Here is a 21126-nt window from a genome sequence, read left to right on the forward strand (position 1 = left end):
CTGTAATGTAGAGAGGTTGAGTAAAATACTCTTAATGAAATTTGTAGCTCGTATGAGTGGGGTGTCAAAATTACAGGAGCACCTTTGACGAAATTTCACCTATGTGAGTGTGGGGGTGGGGACGCTCCCTATGAGATTTGGACTTAACCTCAAATTCACTCATTAAACCGGGATCAGCACACGGCCGTAAAGTGCTAACTATAAAAGCTCATGTCAACACCTGGGTTGTTATGTGTAAGCAGTGACGCTTAATTTCCCTAAAGCAGTCTTAGTTCAAGTCGGAGACCACTACGACTCTGGAGTTGAGATTGCTACTTTACTAAGTGAAAGTTTAATGCAGAGCACACCTTCATGATGCATAGTGACCCATCTTTGCCTGGCAATCTTTCTTTAACTAAAAAATTTAATATTAAAATGAGTGGGGGATTGTTAGAGCATTTTAATATTAAATAATTAAAATGAATAAATGTAAAGATATGAGAATGAATATGGAAGATGAAGAATTAGTGAAAATGTTTAATCCCACATTAAAAAGGAGAAAGACTATTTTGTTCTTTTTAATTTTAGTGATTAATGGGCTAACATACGTGCGCAAGAGGGAGGTGAAGGGTGGAGGTGTCACAAATAGAAATAAATCAGTCTCTTGGATCCTCCTACTTGACATCTCATTCAAAGTAATTACCATATCCGTTGGTGAGTAAATGACCCGAATTAATATTCCATTTTTATTATGGAAAATGAAGAGTCATTAACCCACTTAATGGACTATCTGTTTGGGTCGTTTCATTCCTTATCTCACCATTAATTGTGTAACTCTAACCCATCAAATTAATATCCAACAATTAATCTTGTAACACCCACTACATCAAAATAATGGACCTAATTAATCGGATTTATTTGGATAGTAATTTCGTGAGGCCCATTGAGCCTATAAATAGACTCAATCAGATTCAACCCAAGTTGCTGCAATATACACTAAAAAAAAATAGAGAGATTCTTGGCAAAGAAAGGTGTTCTTTCTGGTGGAGCTTTAAGCTTGAACACTTTGTGCAGCGGTTGTTCTAGCCATACAACACTTGTTGGGTTGTTGTATCCTGAGGGAGACAAGTCAGAGACGATCTGCACCGGTTACAAAGTTTAGCCAACCAAGAGCTTGAATCTCCTTAAAAAGAGTAAGTGTCGTGCCTCAGTCCAAATAGTGTTGTGTATTTTCTCTCTTTAAATTAGTAAAATTCAGAAGTATTATTCAGTTTTTCTTTGTATTATTTCCATTATCATTGTGTTTGCACCAACATATATATATATATATATATATAGAGAGAGAGAGAGAGAGAGAGAGAGAGAGCCAACAACATATCAAATTAGAGGGAGAAAGAGAGAGAGCAACTATATATATATATATATATATATATATATATATATATATATATATATATATATAGAGAGAGAGAGAGAGAGAGAGAGAGAGAGAGAGAGAGAGAGGTTAAGGGTGTGAATGTGGGATCTAATTGGGTTTTTGGTATATCTGTGAAAGTATGTGGTTTAAAGTTTTTTTTTTTTGAAACAAATGTCTAAAAAACCACGAGCAAAGAGTTTAGCTCATCATGCCTCCTCACATAAAGGCCAATAAGTGTGGATTGGCGATCCAACTTTCTTAATACATTTGATGGTTTATTCCTTGAAAAAAAAATTGATGATCTTGGATTCTAATACTATGCAATTTTACTTTATTCTAAAATTAAAACTGCCCATTTTTATGCCAAGACAAAAAATGTTCAACCTAATTTAGGGGTCAACATTGTATAAAGTTCTCAAAATAACTCAAAGATAAAATTTCAAAATTCTATCCTTCTTTTTTAAGATGGTTGAATTGAATTTGTCACATTTTTTTTTATAATTTAAATAAATTCCCATACAAAATTTTATTAAAATAATGATAACCACTTTACCGAATTTCTATATGCTCATGTCAAAATATAAGAATAAGATTTTAAAAATCATAGAAGAAATTGATTCATTTTATTCGATCCTGAAACTAATGACAAATGTTATGTACTGCAACAAAATGTATTTTTGGCGACGAATTTTAGTAAGGAAAATTTTTTTGTCACTAAAAACGTACTTTTAGCGACAAAATTCATAATTTGTCACTAGAAATGAAAAAATAATAATAACCTTTAGCGATGAAATTTGAATTTCATCGCTATAAATGAAAAAATAATAACCTTTAGTGACGAAATTCAAATTTCATCGCTATATGTTGATCTGAAACAAGGGTGCCAAACATGAAAATTAAGGCACGAATTTAATTAGTCTACAACGAAGAAATTTTTCGTTGCTGAATTTTTAAGTTTTTGGCGACAAAATCATTTCATTGCTGCAGGTTTTGCTGGGAGATTATCAGTGACGAAACAAATTTCGTCGCTAAAAGACCCCAATAGCTACGAAATAAAGTCATCGCTAAAAGATCGGTCTACTTATCCTTAAGGCATTTTAGCGACGGATATCTAATTTGTCGCTAAAAGTGGTCTATAGCAACAAAATTCTAATTCATTGCTGAAGGTAGTCAATAGCGACGAAAATAATTTCGCCGCTAAAAGTGTTAATATAAAAGAGCAAAACAAACCCTCATTTAATCATTTTTCATAAAACACCTCATCTCTCTCTCTCTCTCTCTCTCTCTCTCTCTCTCTCTCTCTCTCTCTCTCTCTCTCTCTCTCTCTCTCTCTCTCTCTCTCTGCATTTTCCTCACTAAAAGTGTTAATATAAAAGAGCAAAACAAACCCTCATTTAGTCATTTTTTAGAAAACACCTCATCTCTCTCTCTCTCTCTCTCTCTCTCTGTGCACCGTCGCACTCCACCTCGCCACACCAACAATCCTTGCTCCACTGTCGCACTCCGCCTCGCCTCGCCGTCTTTAATCTCACCTCATCTCGCCGCTGTTAAGACCATCTCGCCATTAACCTCACCTCTCCTCGCGGATAACCTCACCACTGCTACCGTTTGCTTCCATCGACAGCCACCATTGACGCCTCCATCGATAGCCACCGGCGACACCTCCATCTCCTCCAAAGATCTGAACCGCCTCACGAAGATCTGACAGTATGTTTCTTCCTTTTTTATTTTGTATAAACCTCTCTTTTTTATTTTACTTTATATTTCTTAATTATGTTTTTGTTATTATTATTATTATTATTTTGTAGTTTTGATTTGGTAGTTCCGATTGATTTGATTTTGGTGGTGGTTGAAGTGTTTTTTTTTGTTTAATGGTTCAATAAGAAATTTTGTTTTGTTTCAATGTGGGTTTTAAGTTTTTAAGATTGGAATGGGTCTTATTTGATTATCAGATTAGGCTTATGTAGTTGGAGTTTGGTTTTGTTTGAAGCTTGAAGCTGGGCCTTAGTTGAATGTGTTTGTGGCTTCAAGGGTATGGATCACTTCTGACTCACGTATGAATATCTCCTGGCCTTGTAATAAAAACTTGTACCAACCCTTCATTTTGATTGTATCAAAAACAAAAATTGTGAAAAAGCAAAAAAATTGTGTCATTACAAGTTAAAAGTACCTTTTTAGGTGGTTGGGGATTATGCTATTGCTTATAAACTTCAATCCAAGGGTATAAAAGTTACCTATTTATTCTCCCTACATTTAAAAATTGTCAAAAGATCAAAAGAAATATAGAGAGCCAGAATACACAATATAACTTACCAATTCTAATCTCTTTGATTGCTAAAACTTTGTTAAGGTGTGTTAATTCTATTTTTGGTATGAGTGAGTTGGTTTTTAAGAATGCAGTGGCTTTGATTGAGGGACTGTTGAAGAGAGAAGGCCATGCCTTTCATGCACTTATGTCCCTCTTCAATCTAATGTACTCTTGGCCACCTCGACTTGTAGTTCTTCACCTTTGACGTGGACATATTGTAAATATTGGTACACTTTGACGTGGAACATCTCTTGAACAATTGGTTTGTTAAGGAGTCATATTGTGGGGTATTTATGTCACTATGCTTGTGTGTGTAGATGCATCACTAATCAACCTTAATTTATTTTTGTATTGCCAATTTAGTTCATGTTATTTGTTATCCATCTTTATCTTTTTATTGTGAAATTTTGTCACTATGTGGATTTGTTGATTTTGGACACTAAAGACAGTTTTTTTTTTTTTTTTTGGGGTTTTTGATTTTGCAGGGGCTAATGTGAAAGCAATTTCACATTGGTATTTGTTGGTTGATATTAGTGGAGGCTTGAATCAACAAAGAACAGGTGTGGGTTTTTTTTTTTTTTTTTCTAATCTTATTATTATTATTATTATTTTATTTTTATTAGCATAAGATTTCGATGTAGGCTTTTAGGTTTGAATTTGCCTAACTTTGGTGTGATTGTTGAGAAATTTAATGTAGGGTCCTATGATTAGATTCAAAAGGATTAAAATATTAGACTTTGTCATTTACTTAATTGATTTGGCAGGTTAAACATTATTTGTTTGTGGTCACTTTGGATTTCTTTGGTAGAGGTGTGTGTTGGCTTGAGCATAATAAGTAACTTCTTATTAAATTCTTGTAAGCATTATATATTGTGATGTTGATAATTGGTTTTGTGGTGGGTTGTTGTGTTGGAGCAAGCGGGTGGCTTGCATGGTGATATAAGGTGGTTCAAAATCATATTAGGAGTGTTTCTTATTTTTTGGAATTGTGGATGGATATTTTTGAGTTACTTTTGTATGGTTATATTAACATTTTTTTCAATACTTGTAAACATTTTATATTGTGATGTTGATGATTAGTATTGTGGTGGGTTGTTGAAATGGAGCAAGCGGGTGACTTGCATGGTGTTATAAGGTGGTATAAATTGATATTGGGAGTGTTTGCTTGTGCAATTTATATTTGTTTAAGTATTAATATAGACTTGTGCATTAATGAATGGGATATGACTTTATCTAAGTAGCTTATAGACTTAGATGTTAGAATACATTACGCATGAGTTGCCCTTATTTTGCTAAAGTAATATTCACCAATTAAGGCTCAATTAAGGCTTCTAGCACCAAAGAGGTGTCTAAGAATGACAAGCTAGTGGAGTATGATGCTTTGTTGTTGGATAGGTTCCTGGATATTCTTCAAGATTTGCACGGTGAGAATTTCAGAGAAACGGTAATGGATTTTATTTTATTAATTTTCACTTTGACTACTTTTGACGTATTTGTTAGTACCTTCCTGTATTGTAAATTTTGTGATAAAGGGTCCGTTTGGATAGAACTTATTGCTGAAAACTAAAAATATTGTAGCAAAATAATTTTTAAATGTGTGAATAGTACTGCGGGGCCCATTTTTAATAAAAAATTGGTGAAAAAGTACGTGAACAGTGCGCACTGTCCCTCGCAGCAGAAACGAAAAAAAAAAAGGCAGAAAACTCAAAACACAAAATGCAGTCACAATTAATTTGGATCCAAACACATTCAAAATAGCACATGTCAAGGATGTCCTTGTCAATTTGGTTAAAGTTACCAATTGAGGCTCAATTAAGGCTTCTGGCACCAAAGAGATGTTTAAGGATGACAAGCTAGTGGAGTATGATGCTTTGTTGTTGGATAGGTTCCTGGATATTCTTCAAGCTTTGCACGGTGAGAATCTCAGAGAAACGGTAATGGATTTTATTTTATTAATTTTCACTTTGACTACTTTTGACGTATTTGTTAGTACCTTCCTGTATTGTAAATTTTGTGATAAAATAGCACATGTCAAGGATGTCCTTGTCAATTTGGTTAAAGTTACAAGCTTTTCTAACTCTTTTTGTAGCCTTGGACTGACAAATTTTTTTTTTTTGAGAAGGTGGATTGACAATTTGTTGGTTTTTAGAGGATGCCCACTTTGTTTGTTTGTTTGTTTGTCTTTCTTTTTTTTTTTTGGCATTAAATGCAGTATGTGGTGTAGAATTTTGTACTTTGGGAAAAATATTTGTATAAATAAAACTTTGCCTTTTCCATTTTAATTTTGATCTGCGATGCTCCATTTGGTTTATGAGAAAAATTAGGGTAAGAATTGAAATTATAAAATTATATATTGATTTCTTGGATATATAGGACCCAGGAATACACAAAGCTATACCTAATACAGTGTCAAAGTACAAATTTTGTTTAGGCAAACTCAAAAATTGTGTAGTTGTTGTCTTTAATGTTATAAGCAACTTTATCAAGTGTCAAAGTACAAAGTTATATTTTTGGGGTTTTGCTTGGAGTTTGATTACTGATAGTGTAAGTAAACACAACTTTATTTCTCTTTTTCATTTTTGGGTAAGGCAATTTTTCTAGTTCCTCTGTAGAATAAATCCATCATCTAGAAAGTGAGATAATTGAGCTCAAAGAGGCAAGAGGTAGGGATCAAGAGGCACAAGCTAAGTAAGAAGTGGTGCAAAAGAATATCCTTAACTTTTTGAAGAGTAAGGGTTATGATGACACTCTTACCTATAAGGGTGGTTTGTCTTCAAGCTAAAAGACTTATTGGTTAGTATTTTATCTTAGCAATTGAGTCGCATTACATGGTGTGACTACTTTTAATGCATTATTTGAAACTAATTATATTATATTACACTTAAAAATCTATATTTGCTTTCTACAACTTATATATTAGGAGTTATGATTTTTATTCATTGGTGTAGCTACTCTTAATGCATTGTTATAACATAGTTAATGTTTTTACTTTACGATTTTAATGTATTATTGTTTTTATATTTGTGCAGATTTCTTATTGGTGGCTTTTAGAGCATTTTCTTTTGGCACTACTTGAAGACATATGAGGACATCTTTTGAACCTAATTATATTATGCTAAACTTTTTGTATTATTATAAAACATCTTGTGTTATTATATGTGTTGCAAACAATTTGTATGAATGGATTGAATTGGATACTTATTTTATTTTTACTTGTGGAATGTATGGATCGTTTTCTTATAAATGTTTTGTTAAAATAAATGTGTTATTCAAATGTGAGGTTTTAATAATGTAATGATAGGTTAATGTCAAAGACAAGAAAAAAAAATGAAAAATGAAAAATAGTTTTAATGGCGAATTTTTCCTTCACCAAATATAGCAAAAAAAAAAAAATTGTTTTAGTGATGAAATATTTCATCACTAAATGTAGCAAATTTTTTTAAGAAATAGATTTAGTGACGAAAATTTTCATTGCTATATGTGCCTAAATTTTCTTAAAAATAATTTTAGTTACGAAAGTTTTCGTTACTATGGCTGTGTTTGGATGGACGTAAAATGTTTTCCAAGTGTAAAATATTTTTAGGGGAAAATATTTTCGGAAAAGGAAAATATTTTTAGGTGTTTGGTGGCATTTTAAAAAATATTTTGAAAAATATTTTCAGGTGTTTGGTTGTGTTCTTAAAAATACTATAAAAAACACATTTTCTATTTGTTGCTCACATTTTCTCACATATTCTCAGCATCCAAACAAATAAATAATATCATCTCTCAGTGCATAAACACAATTTCTCAATACATAAACACAAAAGAAACAAAACCAAAAAAAAAAAAAAATTCCATCAAATCTGGTGAGAGAAGAACGAAGAGAGAGAGAGAGAGGCGACTGGGTTCGACGTTGAGGCGAAGGCGAGATCGGCAATGACGAAGGCGAAGGCGCGATTGGCGATGGCGAAGGCGAGATCGTGATCGGCGATGGCGAAGGCGAGATCTTGATCGGTGATGGCGAAGGCGAGATCGTGATCGGCGATAGTGAAGGCGAAGGCGCGATCGGCAAAGGCAAAGGCATGATCGGCGAAGGTGAAGGCGCAAATCAAATCGGCGATGGCGATGGCGAAGGTGCGATCTCGCCGGTGCTGGGGTGTGACATCTCGCCGGTGCTGGGGTGTGACAAGACCGGTGTGATCTGGGGTTGGAGCCAGTGCTAGGGTGCGACTTGCCGGTGCTTGGCACAATCTTTTCCTTCTCTCTCTCTCTCTCTGCAAGTCTGTGAGCCCGGAAATGGTTTGAAGTGAAAATAAGAACGGAAATGGTTTTACAAGGTTTTGGGGCATGATTTACAGTCAACGGAAATCATTTTCCGTTTGACTGAATTTTCCAAGACAACCCAAACAAGCCCAGTGGTGTAAAACTTTTTCCGGAAACTATTTACTGCCGAAACAAACGCAGCCTATATGTACCCAAATTTTCTTAAAAAATAGTTTTAATGACGAAATTGTTTGTTACTAAATATGATTTAATAAATTAAAGCGTTTTTAGCAACAAAATATTTTTGTCGCTGAATAGTGTTTTTAATGAGGAAAATATTTAGCGATGAAATGTTTTCGTTGCTAAATTTTAAAAAAAAAACTAATAAGACTTTTAGTGACGAAATTTTTCATCACCAGGAACGAAATGAGTTTTGTCGCTAATTAGTAGATTTTGTAGCTAAAGGTCTTTAGCGACGAAAAACTGGACTTTTAGTGAAGAAAATTTTCGTCACTGAAAATACATTTTGTTGTAGTCAACAATATTTTCATAACAAATCTTTAAAAGTAGGTTATCACTGACTGTTACTTATGGGCGAAAAAATAGTTTTAGTAGTGAGCTTAAATTAGAATCAATAATAATTTACTATATAAAATTAATTGTGAAAATGTTGTGAAGTTTAGCACTTCTCAAAACTAATCTATCACCTTGGATTGGATTGGGTTAATCTTAATCATGCTTATCGGTTATTTGTTGAGTTCCATGCACATCACTTCACAGAACCACAGCCCCATTTCTAAATTCTCCTTCATAAATCAGAAAAGAATATACTTTTTTTTGTCGTACGTCCATTCTGGCATCGAATCAACGTGTACGGTCCAGATTAAAAGATACCAGCCTACACTGAAATATCTCCCTCGTTTAAAACTAACCGAACCATCCCGTACAGTTTGTTGAGCTTTACCATTTCTAAATTGTTCGGTGCTTTTGTTTTGTTTTCTTCTTCAAAGAGTCAAGAGCTGTGTGACCCGTGTGAGTAAATTCAAACTTTCTCCATCGTTCTCTGTAATATCTTCTTCTGAATTGAAATTCATTTCCCTACTTTTTTGAATCGATCACGATCTTTGATTTTTGTACTGATTTGTATATATATATTTTTTTGTGATTGCTTGATATTGCTTTAATTGTTGCACCTTCTATTTTCTTAATTTTGTTATGTATTTGATGATTGATTGTTATGAGGTTGAGTTTCTCTGTACGCGATTCTGTTTGGTTGCTGAGAAACGGTGGGAAATTAAAATGATTGAATTCTTAGATTTTTAGGTTTTTTATTTTTTGGTCGATCAACTTAAAGCTAGGTTTAGGTACCTCCGTAGAATCGATTTGATTGTAGTGAATCGCAGCCACCTTGACTTGATCGAGTTGAAATTTACATTTCGGATTAAAAAAAAAAAAAATTTTGTAATTTTGTAATGAATAAATGTCACTGTTTTATCGGGAAACAAATATAAGGTTTGATTGCTACTGAAAACTCATAATCTACGACGAGCTGTTTGTTTGTTTGTGTGTTTTTGATTGATTGGAACTCTAGCTTGGCGTGTAAGATATGGCTCTAGTTTTCCATGTTTGGTATAGCTATTTCTGTTGTGCAAGTTTGTGTCTTGTGCCATGGGTGCACGTAACATGTAACCATAACATGCATATGGGGTCTACGTGTGTTTTCTGTGTGGGTCTCACATTAGAGTGTTGCTTATACATGTTGGGTAAGATACTTTTTTTTGTTGTTATACAAGGGTGATTGTTGCGTGTTAGAAACTTGGGGCTTCTTTAGTTCTGTTCTGTTGGTTGCTGAGAAATTGGGTGGGAATAAAATTGGATTTCCACTTTTGGGACTAGAGAGAAGTTAAACGGTTAAACCTTCATTTAATCAGGTGTAATACAAACGCATGGATTTTATTAATTTGAGATGATGAATTATATCGGAAATCAATTGCCAGAAATCAGTAATAGTTATGTTTATATCTATGCTCATTCTCTGTGATCTCATGAACAAAAGAGAGGGCAAGAATCAAAGATTACATTTCCCTTTATGATAAAATGAAACAATATGAAGTTCTTCCTTTAATTATGCTTTTGATGTATTTTAGGGACTTTTAAATTGCATATTTAGGTCCTAGATTTAAAAAAAGAAAAAAGAAGAAGGTATTTTTAGTGAGAACTTGTGTCTAATAACGTGATTGCGTATGCTTTTGTAAGCCGGTGTGTGTGCCTAAGCATGTGGGGAAATGCCTCAAGCTCAGGTGGACTTGGGCTGGTCTGTAAATCACTTGTGTAGAAATTGATTTCTTTTTTCCCAGCTTACAAGTTATTATTAGTTTTTTAGTGTTTTGCCTTCACATAAGAATTTGTCTTCTCACTTGACAGGTAGCAAGATGGGTACCAAACTCAAAACAGTTGTGGCCACCTTCTTCCTTTGCTTCCTCTTGTTTCCTCTGGTGTTCTCTGCTTCCAATGGTGGGTTGGTCAGAATTGGATTGAAGAAGATGAAGCTTGATAAAAATAACCGGGTTGCTGCCCAGCTCGAGTCAAAAGATGGAGAGGTCCGGAGTGCTTCTATTCGGAAATATTATCTCCGTGGGAACTCAGGAGATCCAGAGGACATTGATATTGTATCTCTAAAGAATTACATGGATGCCCAGTACTTTGGAGAGATTGGTGTTGGTACTCCCCCTCAGAAGTTCACTGTAATATTCGACACTGGTAGTTCTAATTTGTGGGTGCCCTCTTCTAAGTGTTACTTCTCGGTGAGTTTTTATGCTTCAATTTCTTTTTGGATATTCGAGTGTGATTTATTCTTTGAATTACTTTTTACATAATCTTCAATAGGAGATAATGTCATGATATTGCATCTGGGTCCAGGTTGCTTGCTATTTCCATTCCAAGTACAAGTCAAGCAGTTCAAGTACCTACAAGAAGAATGGTTTGTGTCTGTTTCCTTTTTCAGTTTACTGGTCTTGAAATACTTGTAGTTCTTATTGGAATTCTTTCAATCTTTTAGTGTGCATTCAATTCTTCTACTGATAGGTATCCCATATCATGAGTTAAGCTATTTTATATTAGCAATGCTCATGTGTTTAGTGACAAATGGGCACCAGTATTTTGTGTTTCTGTTTCCATAGGCCTGCAATATGTTGGGCATGTAGATTGAGAGGATGAATGAATTGAGTGTCTTGGGTTTTTGGCAAATGGATACCTACTTGTATCTGTGGCACTTTCCTACAAATTAAAGAAAGAATTTTGTTTTTAATACATTGTGCAGGTAAACCAGCTGATATCCATTATGGAACCGGAGCTATTTCTGGGTACTTTAGTCAAGACCATGTGAAAGTTGGTGATCTTGTCGTCAAGAATCAGGTAGTTTCAAGGTCTTGTTACTATTTTATACATACATATATTTTCTACATACACACACAAATTCTTCTTGCTTGTTTCCCTTTATTGACAAAGGTGGCCTTTCTCAGGAATTTATTGAGGCAACTAGGGAGCCCAGCATCACATTCTTGGTGGCCAAGTTTGATGGCATACTTGGCCTTGGATTTAAAGAGATTTCAGTTGGAAATGCTGTACCTGTGTGGTATATTATTGCACCTTCACTATCATATTTGTTACTGCTTGTTGTATTTTGATTTTGTTGATCTTCCATTTCAAGTTTGGTAACTATTAAAGTGCTCCAGGTACAACATGGTTAAACAAGGTCTTGTTAAGGAACCGGTTTTTTCATTTTGGTTTAACCGAAATACTGATGAAGAAGAAGGGGGTGAGATTGTTTTTGGTGGGGTGGATCCTAACCATTACAAGGGGAAGCATACTTATGTTCCTGTGACACAGAAAGGCTATTGGCAGGTTGGTGTTCCAAATTTCATGCACTTGTAATATCAATGACTTGTTATAGATAATCTCAATTTTCTAAATGTGTTCCTGTTCCTTTTGTTGGCAGTTTGACATGGGCGATGTATTGATTGATGGTCAAACAACTGGTAAGAATTATAGAAATTTTGGTTGCTTTCTTGGTTTATGGAGCATGAAACTATTTTTCCCAGGACACGTGGGTTTTAGCCTTTTATTAGTTTTTGTTGCTGTTCCTGTAGCATTTACTAGTTCCATTCAAACATGTCTATTTCAGGATTTTGTGCCAGTGGATGTTCAGCAATTGCAGATTCTGGAACATCTTTGTTGGCAGGCCCAACGGTGTGTACCTCTCCTCACTTGTAGATTCAAAGCTGTGTGGTACACTTGATTTTGATGCCTTAAACATACCTGCTACACAGAATTCCTTTTTCTGCTGTGTTCTTGGATGTGCATGTTTGTTTATTGTCCATTCTTTTCCTCTTTTGTCACTTGTCATCTACCATATGGGCTAACCTAAAAATGAGGAAGCAGATGATTTGTGTTTGTCCAATCAAAAAAAAAAAAAAAATTTGTGTTTGTGCGTCTCTTTTTATCATGGATTTTTTTTGCATTATCTCCTGCTTGAGATTTGTTTTTTTTTATATTACTCTTAACAGGAAAAGTGATTTTTATTTCACTGGCTTTTTGCTGTTGTTCTGTGTTGCTTCTTACATAGTAGGATAATTCAGGTCATGGGTCAACTTTTTACTTGGTGATTGATGTTACCCTGAATGTGTCTATGGTGGTCATGCTTTTTTTCTTTTTTAAATGCAGTGGTCATGCTATTTAAATTCATCAGAAAAGAGTGTTACATATGCACACTTTCATCCTGTTTGTCTTTGTTTGATCGATATTGTTTTTTCTCATTTGCAGACTATCATCACTGAAGTCAATCATGCAATAGGAGCCACTGGGGTTGTAAGTCAAGAGTGCAAGGCTGTAGTTGCAGAATATGGAGAAACCATAATCAAGATGCTGTTAGAAAAGGTATTTACAAAGTTGACATGCTATTGAAACCATTCTCTTAACTAATTGTTGTATGATATATGCTTGTTCAATTCTAATGACCAACACTATATTTTGCCAGGACCAACCAATGAAAATCTGCTCACAGATTGGTTTGTGCACTTTCGATGGGACTCGAGGTGTAAGGTAAGAGTCAAATGGTTTCTTACAATTGGAAATATACATTTCTATCACTAATTTGACCAATTCTTATGGGTGCTTTCTTCAACTAATTAATATTTTTGCAAATATGTCATGGTCAGTATGGACATTGAGAGCGTTGTGGATAACACTCGTAAAGCATCTAACGGTTTGCGCGATGCAATGTGCTCTACATGTGAGATGACAGTTGTTTGGATGCAGAACCAACTTAAGCAGAATCAAACACAGGACCGTATACTAACTTATGTGAATGAGGTGAAGTAACCCTTCAATCCAGTTTTTTTCCCCATTTTCTGCCATTGCGTGCTTTTCTCATACTCTCTCATAATTGCAGCTCTGTGACCGGCTGCCTAGTCCAATGGGAGAATCGGCAGTTGATTGTGGCAGTTTGTCTTCATTGCCTAATGTTTCCCTTACAATTGGTGGAAGGGTTTTTGATCTCAGCCCTGAGCAGGTTTGATATGATTATTTAAATATTCTTAAATGGTTCTGGAACTTAGTTGTTGCTTTGATTTTGGGTGCATCCTATATGATTTTTTCCTGTCATGAAAATATGCTATATATGCTATTAGTTTTCTTTTCCAGTTGGTGTTAGAGCAATTTTTTCTTCCAATTGCAACATGCTCAGTAGCAAGGCTTAGGAGAATTAGGGGCTGTTTGGATGGCTTTTTTTGGTCACTCAATTTCCGTCATTCATTACTTATCACTCATCACTCATCACTTTAAAATACTACATCGGTTTGGCACCATCACTCAATATTTTTCACACTATTTGTGGGTTCCATACCTGTCACGGTGCAGCTTTTTTTTTTTTTTTTTTTTTTTTTTTTTAATTACCTAGATTACCCGAACCCCAGTGAAAAAAAAAAAAAAAAAGAAGAAGAAGAAGAGGAAACCCAGAACTGAAGACCGAACCCAGTGAAAAAAAAAAAAGAAAAGTAAGTTGGTCAAAAGTTGCGGCTGAGTGGGTCCCCCATGTGTATTTATTTACGGAAATGCCATTGAGTTATGAGTTATGGAAACTGAAAACAGCCAAAATGTGTTTTCAGTTTCCATAACTCATAACTCAAAAATCAGAGAATTGAGTGATGAAAACAGAGTTATGGAAACTGAGTTATTTGCTCCCAAACGGACATCTCGCTATGGGTCTCACCATTTTTGAGTTATGAGTTATAGAAACAGAGTTATGAGTTATGGAAATTGATGATCCAAACAGCCCCTAAGATTCTCTCTTTTTTATTTGTTTGCCCCTCTTGTATTATGGCGCAGTGATGACTATAGCCAATTTCCTGTTTGTGAACATGGATATGTAATTCATTTTGGTTATTTTGGGCATTTGTTACCTTTGAAGTGCATTATTCTCAAACCTCAAGTTTATTTCTTTTGGATGATTCAATCAGTATGTCCTTAAAGTTGGTGAGGGAGAAGCAGCTCAATGCATTAGTGGATTTACCGCTCTGGATGTGCCACCTCCTCGTGGACCTCTCTGGTATTACCCAACTTCTGCTGTTGTTTAACTATCTTTTTAAGATTCATGTGTGTCATAATAAGTCCATCCAATGATTTTATTGGATATTGATATTCAAAATAAGATGCATAATCTCACTGCTGGTAAAGTTGGACTGGAACTTATTATATCCATTCAATTCTTGTGCATCACAGGATCCTGGGGGATGTTTTCATGGGTCGCTACCATACAGTATTTGACTATGGCAATCAGAGAGTTGGGTTTGCTGAAGCTGCCTAATCTACCGTTTCAGTTTGTCGTTGTCTATCCATCTCTTCCGAACACATTGCATTCTGAAATACTAGCTGTACTGTAATATCGTCCTTGGTGTTGAACTTAAGCTCCAAATGACAATTACATGTAAATATGTGTGGGCATAATGTGGAGCTTGTTTCTGTCAATGCACATCAAACTTGTTTTAATCATGTTAAAAGAATCATACTTATAATATTATAAACATGTATCTATGGTCTCTGTCTTGATTATTTTACCTTTTTCTAAAGGCAACTGAGCAACAAGCTACTGCAAATTGGGCTTAACTGGTGAAAGATTGCCTTGCAAATAGTTCTATAATTGTAAGATTTTCGATAGGCAGTGTCAAGTTGAACAGTCAGATTTCAAAAAAGATTAAGTTTTCCTCTAAACCGGGTCAGAGAAATCTTCTCTAACGCATTATGTGGTGGTTCATGAGATTGTCTGTGTATTAAAAACTTGATTTATTAAATCATATTTAAACAAGTAATAAATTTTGAGGAAAAAAAAAACACGTGGATAGTTTTTGTTTTTGAGAGAGTAGAAATGACTATGCATTGGGCACAGCCTGCATGTCTAGAAGATGTTTTATCAGGGTTTAGTGGCATGACTATTGTATTGCTTGTTGTATTGCTTGTGGTGGTGGATAAAGAGAGGGATGTGCAGTGATGAGAGTATTAATTCAGAAATAATTCATTCGATTTGGAATTGATATTCATTGGTTCACGGTGGGTATTTGGCAAAATATTAAAGGATAGAATTTATTATTAGAATTATTGGGAGGAAGTTATATTTTGACAGTAATTGTTGGTGGCGTGACAGATTTTATTTTGGAGTATTTAGTATTTACCAGGGAATTATTGGGCACAGGTTGAAAGCTACAAGGTAATGTCAGACAAAGAATAGAGACAATCAGAAGAGAATAGACGGGACTGATTTAAATGCACGACAGACCAGTAAATATACGTTTTGTAAAGTCTTTTATTTCAACTTATCAAAGTAAAGGAGCAGAAGGAAGGAAGGTTTATCAGAGGGATTGGATTAGCTTTTTGTTTATTTGTTAGAAAATTGGTAAAAAAGTATACGAAGGATAACGTTTGTACTAAAAAATTGTGCTTAAAAAAATAACATAAACAAATAAGTTAAATAAGCAAAACAAACATTGGGTATATATATTATATATGGGCTGGATTCTTGAGATTCAGTATATCTTGAGAAATGTTTAATAGCCAAGGATTGAGATCTGTGGAGAAGTGAATTCGTGACAATTTTTTGATACTTGTCTAAATCCCAACGTATTTAATGCACACAAATACTGAACCCAAGTCAGTTCCATGTTTGTTACGTGAAAAATGCAAGATTATCTTTGTAACACTCAGATCTACCCAAGAAAATTTGTTGCCTTGTTGTTTTGATTTCTTCTACACAAAGGATATATGATAAAGGGGAAAAGGGGGAGGGGGGGGGGTTCAGTGAGTGAGTTGTATCTCTGTCCTTTTTGGGGTTGCATTAAGAGAACACACCTGTTTGGCCAGCTTGTATAGCTGTAAGGCTAAGGGTGTGTTCGTTTGGGGTGAAAATAGGAAAGATGGAAAATAGAGAGGAAAATATGGTGAAAAATGTTGTTTTTCACTATTCGATTGGGGAGAAAAATCGGAAGGAGAAAAAATCCGAGAGAGTTTTCTCTTTGGACCTTCATTTTTTTTCCTCTCAAATTGGGAGGAAAATCTGGAGAGAAAAGTGCTAGTGTAGCACTTTTACAAGAGTACCTTCAAATTTATCTTGCCTTTTTTCCTCCCAAGTTCTCTTCTTCTTCTTTTTTTTTTTCTTCTTCTTCTTCTTTTTTTTTTTTTTCAACATGACCTGATCTATCGTCCTCATTATACTCCTCATTAATTTTTTTTTTCTTGTTGATTTTTTTGGTTTTTTTTTTCGTATGATATTAATTTTTACATTATAATAATAAAAATAAAAATAAAAATTTATATATATGATGTGGTAAATTTCATATTATTTAATAAGTACAAATAAATCTATTTCTTATCTATTATGTAACAAGGGTATAATAGTCAATTTATATAAATTACACTTTTCATCCTTCACTTTTTCTCTCCAACCAAACAAAAAAGTTTTACACCCTCTCACTTTTCCACCCCTCCAATCAAACACATAAGAGGGAAAACTAAATATTTTCTATCCTCTCACAATTTTCCATCATTCCACTTTTTCATTCCTCTAACCGAACAGGCCCTAAAAGACCAAAGAGCAGTGTAAAACACAGCACGCATTAAGGATTTGTTTACCGACACAACGAACCACACTTAACTTATCCACTCCCCTTTCAATTTTTACAGAGTTTTCACATTGTGTAACATTGGTATATTTTATTCTACTGAATGTGGGCAAAGGCAAAGGATAGAATATGGTAATGTTGGGAGGTCAAGAAAAGGCATGACTCATATTTGGCATTGCTTAGAGTTTACTCATCCAAATCCAGAATCCTTTTGCAGCACTACACACCGTCCCATTAACCAAAATCCACTCCTTTTTTTTTGGACTTGGGATACAGTTGTAGATAGTTACTCAGAATCTTAACGTCTAGACTTGGTTTAGGTACATTCTGCCTTTGTTTTTGCTTTGCTGAAAAGCCAAAACCTTAAAATAAAAATTCTTGGTAATTTCTTCTATAGTGCGTTTACGCGTTTATCCACCGGATTCCACTAAGAATCTTCCAATTTCACATTGAAAAATTCATGCTAATTACCCTTCTCTGGTTTCTAGCGTTGATCATGCAATAAATAATACACACAGGAGACTTTGACCTCCAACATAAACTAACTCGTCAAGATATAGTAACTAGGAGCCTACTTGGAGTCTCCAAGGAAATTTAATCAGAAAAAAAAAAACATTTAACATATAAAACATGAATATGAAACCGTGTTTCTTTTGAAAATTACTTTACAGTTCAATATATTCCCAAACCCATTTGGAAAAAGCCTCTCAATGACACTTACCTTTTCTTTTCAGAATTCAGATCCTATAACCTTTTCCCTTTGTCACTAAGTATATAAATTAACATTGGTATATTACTTAGCTTGGTTCGCATATTTTGATTTAACAAAAGCAATTTCCAACTAATAGCACACTCATTCTCAAAAAATAAAAAAATAATAACAGCACATTCACCAATTCCGCGTTGGAATATACATTACACACAGTCACATTTTTCTTTCTTTCTTTCTTGCCTTTAGCTTTGCCCCTTTGCCGCCGCAAAATCACTTGTGTAAGTAATGCTATTATTCTTTTTGGTAATCACAAATAATCACCAGAGTGTTCATGTTGTCATGACCCCTCTAAAACAGCGCAATCTTTGCACATGCTTATGTGTCACCATGTGGATGGCTTTATTCCAAACCCAAGTTACCGCCGTCCGAAGACGGCTAGCTCTAGCTGTGTAAATTTCTAATCCCTCTCCCTCCTTTTGTCACGTGGGTTTCTAAGAATCTTCAATCCTTAAGATATTTTTTTTAATTTTTAATTTTTTTTTTTAAAGTGTAGTAACATTAGCCAACAACCAAGCCCACAAGAAAGAATATTTAAACGTGTAAAATTTTGTGTGTTTATACCAAAGCCAAATGGGACAAAGTCACATATATAAATTTGTACATATACTACCTCATTTTTTAAAGCCCAACAACCAAAACCTCTCTCTATAGATCTTCATATTTCTTCCTTTGTTCTCTCTCTGCTGCTTCTCTATCTTCATGGAGTGGACTAGAGGACCAGCAATAGGCCGCGGCTCCACCGCCACCGTCTCACTAGCCACGGCCGCCCCGTCCGGTGAGCTCTTTGCGGTCAAGACCACCGAGCTCTCTTGCTCTTTGTTCTTGCAGAAAGAACAACATCTTTTGTCTCAACTATGTTGTCCTCGCATAGTTAAGTACATAGGCTATGACATTTCATATGAAAATAACAAGCCTATGTACAATCTTTGCATGGAGTATGTACCTGGTGGCACGCTTAAAGATGCAATTCAAAGGCAAGGAGGGTGTCTAGTTGAGCCTATGATTAGATCATACACAGAGCAAGTTCTACAAGGCTTGGAATATCTTCATATGAATGGCTTGGCGCATTGTGACATGAAGAGCCAGAACATATTGATTGGCAAGGATGGTGCAAAAATTGCCGACTTGGGTTGTGCTAAATTGGTGGGAAGAGTTGCTGGCAATGGAGGTTCTGCCACATCAGCAATTTCCGGTACTCCGATGTTTATGTCGCCGGAAGTGGCACGTGGAGAAGAGCAGGGTTTTGCAGCTGATATATGGGCTCTTGGATGCACAATCATTGAAATGGCTACTGGAAGTATCCCATGGCCGGAGATGACTAATCCGGTATCAGCTCTTTATCGGATTGGTTTTTCCGGTGAGGTGCCAGAGATTCCAAGGTGGTTGTCAAGTAAAGCTAAAGACTTTTTGAGCAAGTGTTTGAGGAGGGATCCATGGGAAAGGTGGACAGCTAAAAAGCTTCTTGAGCATCCATTTATTGCAGAATTGGATTCTCTTTCTGTGGAAGTTAAGGACTTTACTACGAGTTCTCCAATTAGTGTATTGGAACAGGGTCTTTGGGATTCAATGGTAGTGTTGGAATGTCCTAGGAATGTACCCCATGAAGTTATTTTGTCCAATTCTCCAGCTGAAAGGATCAAAAGGTTGATTGGAGGGACTATTTCATCAGTTTCATGTGAGCCCAACTGGACTTGGGATGAAGATTGGATCACAGTGAGAAGCAATGGCATAGAGGAAAATGAGAAATTAGCTGAAAAATTCGACGAGTTCTTTGCGGATGAAATTACAGCTGAATCTGAATTAGCCCTGGATCAAGTTACTCAAATGGAAGAGTTTGGAGGCTTAGTGTTTGATGAGGATTTGTTTGAATACTCTGTTGACAGTATTAGTGCCATTAGTGTTAGGAGAGACTTTGTAATGGAATATGATGGTGTCAAAGATGATATTGTATTAGTAATTTTAAATTTTGAATCTGATAATGAAAATTTTCGTATTCTTGCATCTAAGTTACTTCATTTGAATCCTAATTCATTCAATATGATCTTTATCCTGTTTCTGCAAATAGAATTTCTTTACAATCCCTCAATTCCTTTAATTTTGCTGGAAAGTCAAGGTAAACTTGCAGGGTTTGATTTATCTATTCCGATGTGAAACAGCCCTTTTTTTAACCCTCTCTATCCCTCTTTTGGTGTAGAGGACTGACTTTGAGCAAGTCCATAATGGGTCAATTTCTATTTTTTGGAGTTTGTCTCTATATTTAACAAAAGAGACTTTTGGTGGAGACTCTGAGAGGTCAATTGAGTTCCTGCCCTTCCTGAGTGATTCCCTCTTTTTGTGGCTTATTTGAGACCGTGTCTAGAATAGACCGTGTCTATTTTAAGCATGTGAGTGAAACTTCCTTCTATATACTTGAATTTTAGGCTCTACTCTGAACATCTCACAAGTACTTTTGTAGAGTAATCATCACGCTAAAAATGCACAATGTTATTTTATAAAATTATTACTAATTTTACTAAGAGAAGTTTAAAAACCAACCTAACAATAAATGTGACCAGTACCCATTTATAAGAATTATATAGTATCATTCCCTAATTTCTCTCTCTCTCTCTCTCTCGTACAAAATTGCTGGCAGCCCAATTAAAATGTCCTAGAGTGACCTGTGAAAAGTGAGGCTGCCTGCCACAACCTTTGGTGGCCTATTTGAGACCAGATGTTTTTGATGAAAACTATAACTCTTTTTTAATTCATGGCTTCCTAATTCACCATTGAGGCATTGACCATTCCCACCAATACCTAAGTCTCTTTACTTAGCATGAACAATGCACCAGACAATGGATAGGTGAATGCACGTCACCCCCTTTATTTTGGATCCAATATTGAAGTATCTTGTTATACAAATTTCACAACTAGCTAGCTGTCTCCTCACTGTTATGAATAGTGGGTTGTAAGCATCTTTCTCGCATAATTCCAATCCGTCACTCTTATTGTACATTGTCTACATTCATTAATGTATCCATAGCTTTTTTTTATTTTGAATTTTAATGTATCCATAGTTTTCTTTGATACAAGATAGAAAATTTATTTTAGCTTAATTTAAGTCTATATGTGTGTGAAACTCTCTTTTGGAGACTTAAACTCTAGACATTGTCTTTTTATACTCCGCAAACACTTATACTTGTGAAGTGACCTTATACCAAGAGTGTGCGATGGTTAATGTATCCATAGTTGGGCTAGTATT

General features: G+C 35.1%; 2 protein-coding genes across 3 annotated transcripts; both read left to right on the forward strand.

Annotated features, from left to right (window-relative positions):
* The first annotated feature begins 8839 nt into the window (after positions 1 to 8839).
* Positions 8840 to 15038, forward strand: LOC142640652 (aspartic proteinase-like). Of its 2 annotated transcripts, none has more exons than XM_075814834.1 (14): positions 8840 to 8981; positions 10374 to 10753; positions 10869 to 10929; positions 11269 to 11363; positions 11471 to 11583; positions 11684 to 11852; positions 11947 to 11986; positions 12133 to 12197; positions 12771 to 12884; positions 12985 to 13049; positions 13166 to 13319; positions 13399 to 13518; positions 14465 to 14553; positions 14727 to 15038. In XM_075814834.1, the coding sequence occupies exons 2-14, from the start codon at positions 10382 to 10384 to the stop codon at positions 14809 to 14811; spliced, it is 1542 nt and encodes a 513-aa protein (XP_075670949.1). In that variant the 5' UTR covers positions 8840 to 8981; positions 10374 to 10381; the 3' UTR covers positions 14812 to 15038. The 2 variants fall into 2 exon arrangements, with proteins under 2 accessions (XP_075670949.1, XP_075670948.1); XM_075814833.1 differs by lacking the exon at positions 8840 to 8981 and adding an exon at positions 8990 to 9014.
* Positions 15039 to 18464: 3426 nt separating this feature from the next.
* LOC142639398 (mitogen-activated protein kinase kinase kinase 18-like) lies at positions 18465 to 20039 on the forward strand. The gene has a single exon (XM_075813588.1). The coding sequence runs from the start codon at positions 18588 to 18590 to the stop codon at positions 20037 to 20039; it is 1452 nt and encodes a 483-aa protein (XP_075669703.1). The 5' UTR covers positions 18465 to 18587.
* The last annotated feature ends 1087 nt before the right edge of the window (positions 20040 to 21126 follow it).

The sequence above is a fragment of the Castanea sativa genome, chromosome 6, assembly GCF_040712315.1.
Source record: "Castanea sativa cultivar Marrone di Chiusa Pesio chromosome 6, ASM4071231v1".
NCBI classification, from domain to species: Eukaryota; Viridiplantae; Streptophyta; class Magnoliopsida; order Fagales; family Fagaceae; genus Castanea; species Castanea sativa.